The sequence below is a fragment of the Gymnoscopelus microlampas genome, assembly GCF_963454915.1.
Source record: "Gymnoscopelus microlampas genome assembly, chromosome: 2".
NCBI lineage: Eukaryota > Metazoa > Chordata > Actinopteri > Myctophiformes > Myctophidae > Gymnoscopelus > Gymnoscopelus microlampas.
In genome coordinates, this window is record NC_139939.1 from 37,019,283 (window position 1) to 37,038,218 (window position 18,936).

General features: G+C 42.8%; 2 protein-coding genes across 5 annotated transcripts in view; one reads left to right on the forward strand and one right to left on the reverse strand.

The window, feature by feature from the left end:
- npnta (nephronectin a) overlaps nt 1–18,936 on the forward strand; it is a 491,735-nt gene that overhangs the window by 407,260 nt on the left and 65,539 nt on the right. The window contains exons 4-6 of one of the 4 annotated variants that reach the window (XM_084078173.1): nt 1,970–2,020; nt 9,377–9,469; nt 16,067–16,159. In XM_084078173.1, the coding sequence (XP_083934299.1) occupies nt 1,970–2,020; nt 9,377–9,469; nt 16,067–16,159 (237 nt within the window). The remainder of the gene's footprint in view (nt 1–1,969; nt 2,021–9,376; nt 9,470–16,066; nt 16,160–18,936) is intronic. The other 3 variants (XM_084078174.1, XM_084078175.1, XM_084078176.1) reach the window with 3 other exon arrangements.
- Nucleotides 1–18,936, reverse strand: part of dkk2 (dickkopf WNT signaling pathway inhibitor 2) — a 413,162-nt gene that overhangs the window by 118,549 nt on the left and 275,677 nt on the right. The gene's annotated exons all lie outside the window — the stretch shown is intronic.

Genomic DNA, 18,936 nt, shown 5'->3' on the forward strand with positions numbered 1-18,936 from the left:
AATGAGCATAGAGACAACAATACAAAAGGCAGTCAAGAATCAATTATTTCTTCTGAATCATAGTTGCTTTGTCGTAATGTAGGTTCGACTGGTTTAGAAAAATCCATAGCTATTCAGACACAGTTTAATGACTTCCTCATGAATTGAGTGCAGTGATGGAAGAAGTACAGTACTCAAATGTTTTACTTAAGTAAAAGTATCAATATCACAATGTAGAAATACTAAAGTACAAAAGTATTGGTATCAAAATATACTTCAAGTACCAAGAATAAAAGTACCGGTACTCATTATGCAGAGTGTCCCATTTCAAATATTAAAATGTTTAAAAATCTTTTTGAATTAGCAGATCGACAAACTCACAACGCATCGCGAGACCTTGTAGATCGGCTATTTTCTAATAGCCGATCTAGCCGAAGTATAGGGGTGAAGTGGTTGTCTGACCACTTCACCCCTATAGTAATAATAATAATCCAAATATACAAAGTAACTAGTAACTAAAGTTTTTGAAATAATTGCAGTGGAGATGTAGTGGAATAGAAGTAAAAATATTTAAAATTGGAAATACAAGTACAGTACTTGAGTACATGTACTTGGTTACTTTCCACCACTGATGGAGTGGGCAGCTCCACTCCCTTTTAACGTCTTGTCTTCATCGAGGTGGACGGTAGGAAGTCACAGAGACGAAAACCCATCTGTCAGGCTTTAATCCGAGGTCAGCGCGGGTGCATGGAAGGGTCCAGATGTGAGGGATCTTAACAAACACACCATCACCGGCCACTTTGAGCAAAGACTTTTAAATTGGTAACAGGAGCTTTAAGAATGAGTGATGGACAAAATAAAGTGACCTCAAAGTATCTACTCTTACTAATACGTTTTCTTCTGGTACTCGGCGTGTGCTTTTTCTCCTCTGTTCTATTTTCTTTCATGTTCAGTCATGTGTAAAAGCTCCATCTGCTTGTGTGTTTTCATCTATGAATAGTAATAAGTAAGGTTACTACTGAAGATCAGAGGGGATATAAGGGAGGGAGTAAACGCACCCATTATTTCATCTGGCCTGGAACATCTCACGTTCTATCGTAAATTAACATGATGCTTATTAGTATGCCGAGACTGAAAGGTGCTCTCACTGATGCAGCGATGATTTAAGGGAAAAGGAAATCTGTTGCATATTCAAAAGGAAATCGGTTCCAAGTCAAGAAGTGGTGTTAATTATTTTCACACTGAGAGGAGCGCCATTGTGAACTCATTGGGATATGGGGTGGTGTAAGAGTTTTCATGTTACCAAACAGTGGGTGGAATTAGAAATGAGCTTCATAAATCCTCCTCCGTCGCAGTGTGCTACTGTAGCAGCAAGGGTGCCCAAAACTCCTTATTTAAAGATGTAAACAGTTTGAGAAATATGCATTTAATCTCCATGAAACAAGAAAGTGTCCCAGGAGACTGTGGATGCACAATTACTCATTTGCCATCACACGCCGTGAGGCTGGTTTCCACAATCTATAATTGTTCAACATTTTTGAAATGTCATTTCATTTGGAATACCTCCTGTAGTTGAAAATAACGTGAGATGGAAACAATGTTGTTCTCCAAATAAACCACCCTAAAAGTTATAATTGATGGTCATAATCACACGGTCTAGTCAAATTACAAGGACCATCACTTTACTGTAGCTACTATGGTGCAGCAGCCCTAATAGTCAGCCACGAGGTGAATGATGCTAACTCAACTGCATACACAGTGGGAAGGGATACAGCTCCGAGTAACATTATTATTCAGTGGTTGTGCTCCATGGAATGTGTGACTCCAGATTCATGGTGTTTCTGCTTTGTCAAAGTGACCAGGCATCGCCTGCTCCCCTAACTCACATAATGGATTGTTTCTTTCCCCTCAACGACTAAAACAGAATTCACCTGCAACCTCTCTGTCTTTTGTTTGGCCATTTGTTTTGTTGTTGTTGTTTTTTTTGCAGCTCTCTACGCCTTAACGCACAGGGTAGTCGGGATAAGGTGCCAGCCCCAAGGTTAGCTCAACAACATGTTTTCTTGAAATAATCTTGCTAGACATTTATCTCCTTGCGGGTGTGTGGCTGATGGTGATCAGGTTGGGGGGCAGGGGGGGAGTGGATTTAATATTTATAGACTCCCAACACCCCACACTCCCCCCGTGCCCTCCTCAACCCCACACGCCTCTCTAACAAACCCCTAACACACCCTTCACACGCTCTCACATCAAAACCCAGCAGTGGTCATCTCCTTCATCTTGGTTTGGCAGCGGCTGTTTTTTCCATCAGCAGTCATGTGCTTGAGTCAGAGTCCTCCTGCATCTCTCTGACTTCACTGGGGGTATCAATAAAACGCAAAGATTCGAGATGTTCAAGACTATCACATTCAACAAGACTGCATAGTGAAGTGTACTGTAGCACTAGACGGGTGGTGATGCAATTCTCATCTAGCATTGGTGAAATGTTTGTGATTTCCTCTGCCCTAGAGAGGCAGTTAATGCATTTTTAAAAGGTCAGCACTTCATGTCTTGGGTTGAGATTTTATATCTACAGAAATTGTGTTGTTAAATGCTGCTAAGCAATTTACTTGTCCACTTGTAGCAGAAGTAGTTTTGGCAGGATAGGAGAGTTTGCAGTCATTTTTTTTTCACTTTCTCAGTTTCACTGCTCAGGTACTGCTTTCTAGTATGGTGCAGTAAGACAAATTCATCACCCCCCCCAAGAAATACTCCATAACAGTACAATGACTCATACACAATATTTCACAAGATAAATGTTTAACACCAAACAGGAAATATTATGTGTCACAATTTAATTCAAACATCCATAAATCATATTTACATTGTGGATATTTACTGTTACTGTTTCTGTTATCTGTTAATTTATACTTCTTTGCACAATGTTTTTGTTGCTCGACAATTTTTTTAAAAGTGTTTCATCAAAAGGTTTTTAATTTGAAAGACCCAGGTGGCCAGTGACTTTGACCAGTTTCACTTTCAAAACCTTTGCATCATGCATGTCACACAAACAGAATGCGGCACACAACACCAATGGTTTTGATAATGTGGATTGTGGAAGTTAAATGGTGGATTTGTGGATAGAACTCTATATGAAAAGAACTTGTTATATCAACAAAACGCATTGCATTCTGTTTGTGTGACATGCATGATGCAATGGTTTTGAAAGTGAAACTGGTCAAAGTCACTGGCCACCTACTGTATTTTCAATGTCAACTAAGCTGGAAAGAAATTGTTTAAAACAATTACATAACACAGTCAATTATCATACGCATTACATGAATGACTGTGTACCTAAAAGAGAAATGCCAGGGCTAGAAAAACAGGAGACAAGAAATAGGAATAACAGCTTAGTGCAGGTGGTAGTACGATGAGAGGGAAGTAACCCTGTCATCCCCCAGATGGATCCCAAATAGATCCCATCTGACAATATCTGCATCTTTACATGGCAGACAGGCTGTCTTTCTGTGGCCTGTCGAATGCCAAATGTAAAGCAGTGCAAAAAGACAGACTAACATTAACGGCAAACAACATTGAAAGAGGAGTCACTGTGCCCTGCCAGTATTCTGGTCATCCCAGTTAATAAACTCTGGAAGAAAATTGTCAGGACAAGATAACAGAGAGACAAGAAATAGGTAGAAGCAAGAGTGCAGAAAGAACATTGGGAAGGGGGTGGGTGGAGGGTTAAGTCACATTTTCAGTGACAGCACCCAAATAGACACCATCTAACATGAGCCAGCGGTATGATGACAATCCATAGATGGCAGAGCCCCCTTTGGAAGTTATCAAATGATAGCTGACGTAAACCAGGGTGAAAGTGTGTCATGAGAAGTCCTCTACTGACTGGTATTCATGGAACGAGTGCCATGTTTGGCCTTCCAGCTGGGATGGCCATTTTTAGTTCTGTGTCTTTTGATGTAGCTAATGAACGCAGGCTATTTCCCCTCATCACTCTGCCAGACCACAGACTTAAAAATACACCACCCCTCCTGTTCCCAGCGAAGCCAAGCTGGGAGGTGACCTGCTTACAGTATCGCGCTTATCAAATACTCAATCCTGTTTTAGAGGTCAAAAATAACACCCCACTCAGTCCCTTGGGCTCACCGGGTCCCATCACTTACTGTACATGCGAGTCATTTGGTTGAGAACCACTGCCCTGGTTCTCAACCTTTTTTATTTCAAGGACCCCCTGATACGCATCAGGCCACGGACCCACATTTGATAAAACTTGTTATCTTTGGGACCCCAATCTACACTGTAAAATCCTCAGTGTTCTTTTAACTGTGAGAGTTACAGATCCGTAAAGGGTCCATTGGGACCCCTGGTGGTCCCCAGACCCGATGTTGAGGACCCGTGCTTTTGGTGGATGCTCTTATTCAGTGAGCAAGAAGGGGTTCCATAGATAACCCTAATCCAAGGATACTTCAACAAGCCACATGGGCTGTGGTGGGGATTGAACCAGTGACCTTTCAATGACAGGACACTCTCACAAACCACAGGGCCCCTGTCATGCAACTTGATCGCGGCACTGACCTAATAAACTTAGAGGGCTGGACAATTTCGCAGGTCTTTTACATCTGAAGATTTAAAAGCCGATTCTACAAAAAAGAAAAACATCTGAAGCCGATTCTACAAAATAATGTCTTCTAAATCCCAACAGTTTTCTAAAAAACGTATGTTGCTATATCAGTGGTTCTCACACTTATTTATAATTATCAAGGACCCCCGAAATGATATGTATTTGGCCGTGGATCTCAAAATGTTTTGTTCCAAAGATTTGCACAGATTGTCAAGATTTTTCAAAAATAGCCGATCTACAAGCTCTTGTAGATTTGCTATTTTAGGAAAAGTGTAAAATAATGCTTTTTTTTAGCTCAAATCTAAAAATGACACAGATGTGTTCCAGGTCTTAATGGGTTAAACACAGAATCATTTCGCCTACAAATTAGACCGTTTGATATTTTCACTCGGAGGCGTAATTGTGAACTTTGACTGTTCGGCGCGTTAGAGGCCTGGCTCTGAGCCCAGGGCGTCCGTCGAGTGAGCTCACACTGCCTTCTCTCTATTAGATTACACCAATTTAATAAAGTGGAATGAGTCTGGGGATGTTATCGTCTCCATTTTAAAGCATTCGTTCTAATGCCCGCATACCTTTTGAACTCAATATGAACAATGTTAAGGGTCTGCAACCTGAGGACTGGCGCGCGCGGTCATCGTGAATGGCGTGGCTCAGCCGGAGCACAATGATGGAGTCTACAGCAGTGCGATTAGATTACACCCCAAGTCCCTTATGAATGGGCATTTCTGAGAGCGGAGGTCAGCTTATAGAGCAGCCCTTTTGCTTTGTATCCTGTTTAAGATAATAGTCTGCTAAATCAGTGCGCCGTTTGATATTCAACCCATTTCCACTCCGACTCGATTAGAATTGTCTTAGGCTGCATGATTTTACGTTACAGAATTTCATGCAAACTATTGAAAAATACTGCATCAGTTTTCATTCGCAAACTGTCAGTGACACAATGTTGATAATATATTGTTTATTATGATATATTATAACCATTGTTGAGGCACAATTACAGCTTGACTCAGAGAGACAGAAACCTGGCTCTTGTTACATTGGTGTCCTTAATCAGAGGTCTATCTTACTGTCTGTCTGTCTGTCTGTCTGTCTGTCTGTCTGTCTGTCTGTCTGTCTGTGTGTCTCTCTCTCTCTCTCTCGCTCACACACGCGCACGCGCACGCGCGCACACACACACACACACACACACACACACACACACACACACACACACACACACACACACACACACACACACACACACACACACACACACACACACACACACACACACACACACACACACACACACACACACACACACACCAGTCAAACTCACTGTGCTTTCCTGTGACTCTCTCCCACACGCTACATGTTCAGTTACAATGACCAGAAAATAGGCCACTGCATTCTCACACACAAAGACACCCCCACACATGCACACTAAATTTAAATTCCCCCCACTGCCCACACACCTCCATTATACCACCAGATAGTCTTTATTATTTTTTCAAATACAAAAACAAAAACACACACACACACACACACACACACGCACACACACACGCACACACACGCGCACGCACGCACGCGCGCACACACACACACACACACACACACACACACACACACACACACACACACACACACACACATACAGGCTCTCTCAACAAAGGGATAATTAAGTCCTCTGATTGCTCTGTATTATGACAGAATTAATGAAGCTTTTAATGTAAATTAGCGCCACTTGGCTGAAGCAGCATGTATCAGCCATGCTTAGCACTGAGATGCAGTGTGCACAGGCAGATAAGCAGGGCAAGCCTCCAGCTCACTGAAACAGAACACTGAGATACCCCCTACACGCACGCACGCACGCACGCACGCACGCACGCACGCACACACACACGTGTCCTATCATATCAACCATCACACACACTCTCACTCGAAAGCAGGTTCACACACATATGCTGTGCTCCTGTGCATGTACCTATACGCACACTGTTACATACTCTCATTTTCTCACGCATGCACACTCTCTCTCTCTCTCTCTCTCTCTCTCTCTCTCTCTCTCTCTCTCTCTCTCTCTCACACACACGCAAACGCACACACACACACACACACACACACACACACACACACACACACACACACACACACACACACACACACACACACAAACACACACACACCCTCAGACACCCTCAGACACACTCACTTTGTCTCATTCCCTCCTTCTCTTTCTCTGGCTCTATCTTTTAGTTAGTTGACCTGGGCCGTCTGGGTGGTGTAGAGGTGAATCACTCGGGACCCGGGTTCGATACCTGGCAGTGGTGGCTGCAGCTTGACTGAGGGATCTTCAACAAACACATTTGACAGTGCTGCGAAACTCCCACTGGTTGATCAGGGGCGCCTGAACGGCAGGAGGGTATCTGGGGTAGATAGCGTGAAACCTTTGTACTCTCCCAGTGAAACTGCCTAGCTGTCAGATGAAAAGAAGTGGCTGGCGACAGGGACCACAGTGCTTCATGGGGGGAATAGGCAATGGCAAGGCTAGGCAAGTTTATTTGTATATAGCACATTTCAGCAACAAGGGAATTCAATGTGCTTTCCATAAAACGTTAACCCATTAAGACCGGGAACGCATCTGTGTGTCATTTTTTGATTTCTATAGCTATTCAAAAATAGCACATCTACAAGCTCATAGCGCGGCACCGAGTGCCGCATTACAAGCTTGTAGATCTGCTATTTTGGAAAAATCGTGAAGATGTGTGCCCATTAAGTGAACATTTTAAACTAACATTTTTGCCTCTGGGAGATTCTACAAATGTCTTCTAAATCCTAACTTTTTTTCTTTTTTTAAACGTATGTTGCTATAATATCAGTGGTTCTCAAACTTTTTCACGTCAAGGAGGATCCCCAAAATTATATGTTTTCCGCGAACCCCAAAATATGTTGTTCCAGGGACCCCCAGAAGCAAATCTTATATTATTAAATGTGTATATATATATATTCAAAGATTTGCACACATTTTCACGATTTTTCAAAAATAGCAGGTGTATATCTGCTATTTTTGAATAGCCCAAAGAAATCTAAAACAATTACACATACGCGTTCCCGGTCTTAATGGGTTAAGCAATGGAGAAAGGACATTTGAATTCAGTAAAAAGGAAATAAAAAAATAAGTTAAGCACCTATTTCCTTAATAAGAAACACCTATCCAGGACACAGAGCATAACAAAAAACTATATAAAATGACATTTGAATACCATAAAAATGAAATTATAATGCAGCTACATAATTTATTAAACTCTCAATAAAAGGCAGTGCTTTGATTTAAAAGAACTGAGAGTTGCAGCACACCTGCAGTTTTCTGGGAGTTTGCTCCAGATAGTGGTGCATAGAAACGCTGTTTCTCCGCGTTCTGATTCTAGTGACATAAAGCAGACCTGTACCTGATGAGAGAGCTCTGGGCGGTTCATGATATCGCACAAGATCAGAAATGTATTTTGGCCCTAAGCCATTCATTGCTTTATAAACCAACAGTAGTATTTTGATGACTCAAATTATGAATATGAAAATGAAAATAATAAAGAGTTGTTCAACTTGAACCCTATTTTATACTTCTTCATGCGATGGTGTTACACAGCGGAAATGGCTGATCTAGAAGCTCTCAACATTGAGCATGTAGATCTGCTATTTTCAAAAAGTGTTTTTTTGTTTGTTTTTTTTGTCTGAAATGGTATGCCCAACATTGATATGCCAGGTTGAAAGTGTTTTAAAAGAAATTTACAATTAACGCAAACACTTCTTTCACTCACACACATTCACACTCTTTGAACTCTCTCTGATGTGCACACCATGCTGGTCTTATCACACATTGCATTTGCATACCCACACTACGGTAGGCATAATCCGCAGGGTAACTCAGAACATATATTTTATAATTAGAGAATACAAGCCTTTTTTGTGCTTGGATTGTTATCAGCGTTGCCGCTAGCTCCATAGGGAGATATTATTTATCCACTTAATCTGTTAGCCGACCCCCACTGTAATGACCTGACATTTTCTTAGTTATATGAAGCTGTGGAAAACTAAAGCCTACGCTCTTGTTCAAAGTTCTTTGCTAGTTGCACATAAAAAAGGGATTACCGTAATATCACCAAGGAAACAAGCTCAGTCAGAAATCCAGGGTTGTTGTATGACAGGAGGTTAGCACAGCGAGGTCAGTGGTGTTAATCAATGGTAATCGTGCTAAAACACAGACACACGCACGCACGCACGCACGCACACACACGCAAGCAGGCACACCCACACACCCACACACCCACACACACACACACACACACACACACACACACACACACACACACACACACACACACACACACACACACACACACACACACACACACACACACACACACACACGCATTCTTCTCCTCTTGTCTGTAATAGGATTGGTTGTATTATTCAAAAGTAATAACACTGAGACACACACACACACACACACACACACACACACACACACACACACACACACACACACACACACACACACACACACACACTCCTCTTGTCATTAATAGGATAGGTTATATTAAACATCCGCGCACAAACATTCTCCAAACTCGGCTTTATTACACTGCCACTTACAATAATCAAGGAGTTTTGGAGAGTAGCAAAAAGGCTAAAGGATTAAGTACTTTGTCACACTGATCTAGTGTGAGGCTCATGCCAGAATGCCACACTCCTCCCTCTGCTTGTTCTTCTTCTCATTCTTTTAACCCTTATTTCCACCAGCCCTGTGCCAGCCAGGCTGTAAGCATGGCGACTGTGTGGGACCCAACAAATGCAAGTGCCACCCGGGTTTCACCGGCAAGACCTGCAATCAAGGTAAGCTCTCACCTGGAGCGCTGACAACTTGTAGGCACGCACACACTGTTATTGCATTGGGGTTTCATGTTGCTGCTTTTACTTGGCTACACTGTCAAATCCTCAGTGATAATTAACTTTGAGGGTGTAAAGATGGACCCTTTCGGGTACTATTATTGCACTGGAGTTTTATGGTGCCTGTCTTACTTGGGCATACTGTAGAAGTACATTGTTAATTTTACAGTGTACTGAAATGGAAACACAGCGAGAGAGGGAGAGGGAGAGGGAGAGGGAGAGGGAGAGAGAGAGAGATAGAAACACATACGGAGAGAAAGAGAGAACATCAAAATGCATTATTATTTGTTGGACTAAAATAATAATCCTCATTTGATGGACAAAAAAAATCACAATTGTTCTTTATAAAGAATGGGACTGATTTTTAAACATTGGGCAGTTTAAATGAAACCAAATGTCTCGGTGTCACCATCCTGCCAGTTTTCTAGTTAATTGTGGAAATTAATTTGCGATACACAATCGTATAATTCATTCAGTGACTCTCCCATGGCAGGGACATCTTTTTTTACTGTTATTAGTCTAGTTGTTTTATTACTTTGCTCACTCGGTGTACTGAAATGGAAACACCAGAAAAAATGAGAGAGAAAGAGGGGGAGACATTCAGAATGTATTGTGAACGTACACTATGCGTCAAATATGTATCCCTAATGCCTTCCCCCCCAACACAAACACCTGGCTCCCTGCTGACACGCACATTTCTCACAGGGAAAACAGATTGAGAGAGAACTCCTGCCCCTTAAGCCATGTAGTGGGATAATCATTGTTTACTGTGGCCAAGTCCACACACACACACACACACACTCACACACTGCGCAGGAACCAACTTATTAATGACACTACTTATTCATGGAAGCGGAAGCTCGTCACACAGTATACGAACACACACACGCTCCTGCCTGTGTGTGCAAATTTGTGTGCATGTACACGCACAGACATACGTGCATATGTGTGCACTCGCATGTGCGCGCACACACACATACACACACACACACACACACACACACACACACACACACACACACACACACACACACACACACACACACACACACACGCGCGCACAAGAGTTAGATGGTATAATCAGAGAGAGAGAGAGGGGGGGGGGCAGAGCTGATTCAGCTCAAATGGAAACGCCTGTGGAGGCCGTTGCTGTTGAGTGATTCACAGGAAGGACCCTCTGCTAAGAAGATAACATCTCAATTACTGACCCACGATAGCGTGGTCTGACCCAATGCTACCCAAACCCTGCTGAAGCCTAGCGGAGGAAAAAGTGTGTCTGTGTGCGTGCGTGCGTGTGCGTGTGTGTGCACAAGCGTGTGTGTGTGTGTGTGTGTGCGTGCGCATAGTATAATCCTCAGTGTCAATTTAACTGTGCAAAAAGGGTTTATTTGGGTGAGAGGTTCCATTTTGTAACTCTCAGAGTAGCACTGAGGCTTTTACTGCATGGGGTATTTTTTATACACGCTTCAGTCATCGTGTCCAGTTGAAATACCTGATGTATTTACTGACGGTTGGAAAGCGCTGAGCCTTAAACATTTTCGTCGACGCTGGCTTGACGTTCATCCAAGTGGCTTGAAAATACTTGCGGAATTCACGCCCTGAGACAGGAATAGGATAGCATGTAATTAAAAACAAGAAGGCGGGGTTGGATGTGAGCGTGTGCTGTGTTGTGTGTGTGTGTGTGGGTTGGTTGGTTGGTGTGTGCGTGTGCGTGTGCGTGTGCGTGTGCTGTGTGTGTGTGTGTGTGTGTGTGTGTGTGTGTGTGGGGGGGGGGGGGGGGGGGGGGTACTTTAAATCCTTTCCGGAATGTTCCAAATGACTCATCCTTCCATCCTGCATTTTGTAGGCTATAGGTGGCTCCTGTCTGCCCAGCCAGAGTCTTAATTCGGCAACAATAGGTCATCATATTCATCTCACTACACAGTAAGACCATGAGTGATCATTTATCCATTTGTAACTCTGAGAGTGTACAAATGTAACCAAATGGACCCCTGCCCGATTTGTACACTCTCTGTTAAATGAACACTTCTTACTGTGTACAGTAGACTCTGATGTCTGCAATTTAGATCTCGATTCTGGGAAATTTCCCCCCCAAAAAACCCATGTTTGGGTGTGCGTTTGTGTGCGTGTGTGTGTGTGTGTGTGTGTGTGTGTGTGTGTGTGTGTGTGTGTGTGTGTGTGTGTGTGTGTGTGTGTGTGTGTGTGTGTGTGTGTGTGTGTGTGTGTGTGTGTGTGTGTGTGTGTGTGTGTGTGTGTGTTCATACTTGACCCAGCCTGCCGCAGCAGCTCAGACACTCTAATGGGATTTGAGTGATGGGCCTGGCCTTTGGGGACCACCACAGTCTGGCGAACATGACCTTGGGGTCATCAATATTCTGAATGCACCGAGGAAACACATTGAATTATTCAGGAGAACATAAATTACATTCGCTCATTTGAAATTCGGCCTTGGCTAATCATCGATTTGCACTTAACCACTGATGCGGCACGTTTACAGGGTGGATCTATCCAGAGGACCCGATGACCCTCCTAGTTGAACACTGCAAATTCCTGTGTGGTCATTTGAATGAGTGTAAAAATGTACGTCAAATTAATAAAACAGTCAGGATTTTACAGCGTAGAAGTGCATCTCTGACTTGGTTGACTTAGCCATTCAATAATTCAGTCTAACAGGTGATGGAACTGATATTCACCAAGATTGTTGGATATACAGATGACTTGACAAAATCTGTGTACAAATGGGACCAAATGGACCGTCCCGTATTTTGCGGACTTTACCTGATTATTAGATATACAATAATACAACAATAATAAAAGTAAATTGGTTTGTTTGAAGTTACATACTAAATCTACATGTTGAGCACTATTGAAATTTAAAGCACATTTAATGCACAAATAAAATGTATAACAAAATGTAAGGAAATCACACAAGTTCTGTCCTTATTATCGCGATGAAGTGCAAGCGCTAGTCACTCGTTGAGAACAATCAGAACAATTGATCTCACTACTCATGGCGAGCGGATGATAACTAACAAAAGGTAACTTGCATGAGCCGACGTCAAATCGATACTTAAAGATTTGTAGAGAGAGGGGGAAGAAAGGTGAGCGGAAACCAGCTAATTGCTTGTTGCATTTACAAATACAGACATACAGTACATCTGTTTCTGATCTGTCCAAGCATGCAAGCAGAGAGACACCACACACCCAGAGGCGCGCACACACACACACACACACACACACACACACACACACACACACACACACACACACACACACACACACACACACACACACACACACACACACACACACACACACACTCAGCAGGGAGACCCAGGGCATGTTGAGGGAGGCGTTCTCCTTCTTTAAGTAGGAGGTGTGGACAGATGCATGACCCTGAAGACACCTTGATTAACAGCACTGTTAAAACACCTTTGGAACTGCAAAAACAAAAAGGGAGAATGAATCACACACAGCGGATACTGTAATACCACACACACACACGCACGCACGCACGCACGCACGCACGCACGCACGCACGCACGCACGCACGCACGCACGCACGCACGCACGCACGCACGCACACACACACACACACACACACACACACACACACACACACACACACACACACACACACACACACACACACACACACACACACACACACACACACACACTCAAGTACACTTTCAAAGTTATTAATGGAAAAATTAACACTGAGGATTTTACTGTGCAAAAAGTGCAAGTTGCAGTGCAGCCAATGCTTCACTTAAGCCTTTTTCAGTATGCGGCTATGCACTTTAGTGTATACTGCATCAAATTCTTACTGTCAACATATTTATTCACCTATCACTTTTTAATGCGCAAAACATTGGATCTGTCACATTTGAGGTGGACAGTATTTCTAACAGGATATTAATGAATGTTTTTCAAATCTCTTTATTAACACGAAGGCCATCTTCTCCCAGCACCTGATCATGGGCTTTTGTTCTTCCCTCAGATGACGCAGATTAGATAAATGTTTTCTTAAAGAGACATTATACTGCAGGTATAATCCATTTAATGATTTTCTTCAACTCTCCCACTGATCCAATCATTTTAATAGGATGACTGTTTCATGCAGGAGGCTTTAATTAGCAAAGGTTAACCTGCTGTTAAGGTACTATTAAAAGCTCTTTCCAGAGAAGTGATATCTACAGCTTCAACAGCTGTGAAGAAGACCTGCTGATTCTTGACTTTAACCACATGAGCTAGCATCCCTATTCTGGGCATGTCATAAGAGGGGAACGTTCAGTGAAAATATGTGAACATTCGGTGAAAATAGCAGATCTATGCACGTTGTGAGCTTGTATTTAAACAATTTTCACTATTTGAAATACAACAAAGTATGTAATATCGCAATTAAATAAACACTCTGGCAGTTGCTGTGTAACGTTATATTTTATTTTAAAACAGCATTTCTCTTCCCTCCAGGGCTGTTCTTTTTTTCTTTTCTTTTTTTCACTGATCTCTCCAAATATCATGTCTAACCCATATCTATTTTGGGATAATTTGCTCATAACTGTGGAACGTACTTTGGTTTAACTTGGACAAGCCACCCTCATTTTCCAGCATTATTAGCTAAATTTCAGGATCGCCTTCTCAGACTTTCAATTAAATTAGATTGCTGCAGGACAATTGCCTTTAAACCAGTCCATGTGTCTCTCTCTCCTCTCTCTTGTCTCGTCTCTCTGGCCATTTGCTGGATGATAAGTCCAGCAGCTGTGAGGGTTTCATAAAGATGTTGCATGTGTTACCAGATACTAAATCATCTACAAACGAATACCATCTTTCAGTTATCATGAATGGAATCTTGTTTTTAGCTAGGTCAGTGAGGCCATGCATTCACGCAATTAAACCACTATTACTCTTATATCCTTATCACCACTGTATACATGTATACAGTTCAAGTAAAATAATATTGGCTTAAGTTTAGTATCTTCAATGATACCGTATGCAGTAATGTGTGTGAAGTGTCTTTCCCAATCCTTCGCCCTGTGACACCTGCTACTATCCACAGGTTATATTTAAATCAAATGATTTCTTTGGCATGTTGCTCGTAGCTACGCAAACCTCTTGTATCAATAGCCTTAGGATTACGTCTTATTTGCAAACATAGTTGTGGCCACAAAAGTCCACAAATCCTATTCAAAAAGTTCCACAAAAGGCTGGTATGGAATGCAGTGCACCAAACCGCCCAGTCTGGCCCACTACATCCCCCAATAGCAAAAAACCCTTGAACCATTCAAAGCTTGTGGATAGACAGACAGACACACACACACACACACACACACACACACACACACACACACACACACACACACACACACACACACACACACACACACACACACACACACACACACACACACACACACACACACACACACACACACAGAGACCATTTGAAGCTTGCAAAACAGTCCGAGCTGTTGGTATCGTCTTCCAGAATGTTAACAATAGGTGTTGTTAGCAAACTGCCAGAGGAAAGATTGAGGGGAGGATGGATGGAGAGAGGAGGAGGAGGAGGGAGAGAAGGAGAGACACAAGAGAGAGGGGGGGTGGGTGGGGTGGGTGATGGGGTTGAAATTCTTTTGGCTGACGTGTTTTGCAGTCAAGCCCCGACGCGGCTGTTGAAAAGAAAACCTCAGTGTTTCTTTGAACTTGCAGATACGGACAAACTGAGGGGAGGATACCTTGGAATCCACATTGATAATGCCATTCCGAGATTCAATTTCACTTTTCACTGGCGCAGAGGGAATGCCAACAGGAGAGAGAGAGCGAGAGAGGAGAGGGAAAGAGAAGTCCTCTCCCTCGCTCCGTCTTTTCTCCCCAGATACCCAGCTCATGTCCAATTCCCACAAGTGTAATCCTCTTTGCTGCATAATGTTTTTTTTTATTTTTTTAACTTTACTCTTTTAAGGATTGTGGTTTTGGTCCAAGCTGTTTTAACCCATTGATTTTGTGTGTTTTTCTTTCATTCTCACTGCTGTCTGTCTGTCTGTCTGTCTGTCTGTCTGTCTCTGTCTCTGTCTCTGTCTCTGTCTGTGTCTCTGTCTGTCTGTCTGTCTGTCTGTCTGTCTGTCTGTCTGTCTGTCTGTCTGTCTGTCTGTCTGTCTGTCTGTCTGTCTGTCTGTGTGTCTGTCTGTCTGTCTGTCTGTCTGTCTGTCTGTCTGTCTGTCTGTCTGTCTGTCTGTCTGTCTGTCTGTCTGTCTGTCTGTCTGTCTGTCTCTTTCTCTTTCTCTCTGTATCTTTCTCTCTGTCTCTCTCTCTCTGTGTGTGTGTGTGTGTGTGTGTGTGTGTGTGTGTGTCTCTCTCTCTCTCTCTCTCTCTCTCTCTCTCTCTCTCTCTCTCTCTCTCTCTCTCTCTCTCTCTCTCTCTCCCCCATTAAACACTCTGCTGCCTCTTTCTCCTGTTTTGTCTCTACTAAATCCTTCACCCCCTAAATTCTCCACCCCCATCCTCAATCCTCTCACTATCATTTATCTTTCCCCGGAGAAGAGGAGCTGGACTATCTGACCCCACCATTGTGGGACAGTCACCCTCCTATCTTTCTTCCTGTGGACCATCAGCCACCTGGGGTAGCGATGGAGGGTGAGACTCGTCGATTGCAAGGCAAACCTCTCCCCTCTCTCCTCCTCTTCTAGCACCCACCACGTGCATGGTGTTGTACTGAGCAGACCAAGACACACTGAGAGAGAGAGTGTGGATGTCTTTCTGCTTCCTCTACTATTCACCGTGCAACATTCCTATCTTTGTTTGAGCAAGAGAGAGTCTCAATTGGCTTCGCTGTAAGGATGACGGCTTGGATGGCGAGCATGCCGATGCAGTACATGCCATGATGTTCACGGGTTATGATGCATTATGTCTTCCTCTCCATCTCTGAAGCACCTTCTGTCATTTCTCTTCCTAAAAGCCAGTGAGCATTGACCTTTCATCTTGAAGCGCCAAACAAAGTCTGCTGCACGTTATTTTTCTTTCATTGTTCCGCCTCATTTCCTTTTGCCTCTGCACCCTGTTCTCATTGCTATGAATCGCACGTATACCTTCTCATGAGAACAAAAAATAGCATCTTAAAAATAATCACCATGACCACGGACACGATTCTCACGGCTTCTCCTGTCACCACCGCCAGAACAATACCTGCTATTCTGTTCGTCCTTATCTGCCTCAGAGACCAGCACATCCCTGAAAGAGAAGGAAGCAGAGAGAAAGAGAGAGAGTACACCCCCCCCCCCCCCCCCCCCCCCTTCCCTAATCTCTCTCAGTGATAGAGGCGTTTCAGGAACGTAGCATAGCATACCTCAGCGGAGCCCACCCAATAAATCACTCTACTCTGCATCACTTCAGATGAGTCTCAACAGTTCATCTACAGTGAACAGGGGGGCCCCAAGGGGCCTCAGCCGCACGTATAGCTCACTATATCGCACGTATAGTCCCATGGGGGCCCGTGTCAAATTGTCAGGCAGTGGTCATATCTGTGCCTTATCTTTTCGCTCTCTATCCCCCTCTGTCTTCTCTCATTTTACATGTCTTCTGTCTCTTAATCTTCCTCACCCCTGCATAGAGGAGGCCCGTGGCTGGGTCTTGTTTGGCATGTGCGGCTCATGTTTGGGGGGCTTTCTCTGTCTGAGAATGCTAAACGTTCTTTCAATAATCCCCCATTTACATTTTCAAGCTTTTTCCACCCTTTTTTTTCCAGCGAGGCAAGCAAGTTGAGACCTGTTTTGTCTTCCACAACGAGGGTCTTAATGGACACAGGGTCATCTTGGGTTTCTGAGCTATAGTCTCAAGAAGAACATGCACTACTGTGCAGACCATAGCAGAAAGCAGGAGTTAAAGGAGAGGGCGATAGAGAAGAGGAGAGATATTTTGTGTGTGTGTATACTGTATGTGTTTCTTGCTTATGTGAAACACCTTCCCCTTTCCTTAAGCTTAACATCAGCACTTAATGTCCTAAGTTGATGTGCTTTTTGTCTATAATGGATGTGTGAAAGTTTGTGACTGCTTTGTAGACATTTAAAAAGCATAATGTCTCCTAAGGGTTCGCCCACGGCCCTAAACTAATGACATTTTATATACCATTCATAACTTACTGTAATTCTCCTCTTTTAATTACTTTTCAACACTAATCCTCTTAGTAATCATATCAATCTCCTTTGTGCAATAACAAAGCATGAGTCGACAAAAGAAGTCAATGACTTCCCATTTAAAAGCGACTTAGAGATATAGTTGCAGCATAATTAGATAGTACTTGCAAATGAAACAAAGTCTCTTGATGTATTTAATGCCGGTTGAAGTGGCACTGAATAAATTGCCCCAATGAAGATATTTCCTGACAGTCTCAGCTGTGTGTTATCAGTGAAAGTGGGGCTATGCAGTAATGCAAATGTACTAATATCAACTGCAGCCTTCAAGGGATATCTGCCTGAAATGGATTCATTAAAATGGATTCATTATCTCATTCATATTGTAATTAGTTATGATTCATAATTATCACGGCCAGTGTGTGTGACTATATATATATATACTGTATGTATATATATATATATATATATATATATATATATATATGTATATATATATATATGTGTATACTGTATATATATTGCCAATTGTCTTTGTGATTAGAATGACAATGGGTGTGTCATGAACAAATGATCACGTAGTGCCTAGGTGATAATTTATCCATCACATACCCAAGCACGTGTTGCATTGTGTGATTTAACATCACAGACGTAGACTGTGTTAGACAAACTTTACGCTGCATATTTTTGCACCGCACTGTTTTTCATCTATTTTGTCGAAATCACCCCACATCACACTCCTATGTGAAATTGGCAGCACGCAATTTGAGGTGCACTCGCACACACTTTTCCCTCTAGCTACTAGCTACTTAAAACACTTTTGTTTTTGGAACATTTTGAATAGCCTGTTTTGGAAAACAGTAACGTTTTTTAATTAAAAAGTTAAATGGAATTATATATACTAGAGGTTTGGACATCTAAAGTTAGTTAGTATATCCCCATACCCTGTATATTGACATGCCCATGTATGGGCATATTGGTTGGCTCGGCAGTTCTGGACAACTGGATATCCATATTTGCCCATATGGACATATCGGTCGGATCGGTGGTTCTAGACAACCGCATATCCGAGCGACTCGGCGGCGGGAACCGAACTCCCTCGAGTCCTTGCAGATGCGTGCGCCAAGTTTGAAGTCGATCGGTCACATACATGCACATGACCATAAATGGGCATAGCATCTACCTATCTATGTATAACAACATTATCTGGATCTGTGGCTCTGGACAACCAGATCTCCATATATGCCTATATATGGGCTTATCGAGTTTGTTTATGGTTATGTC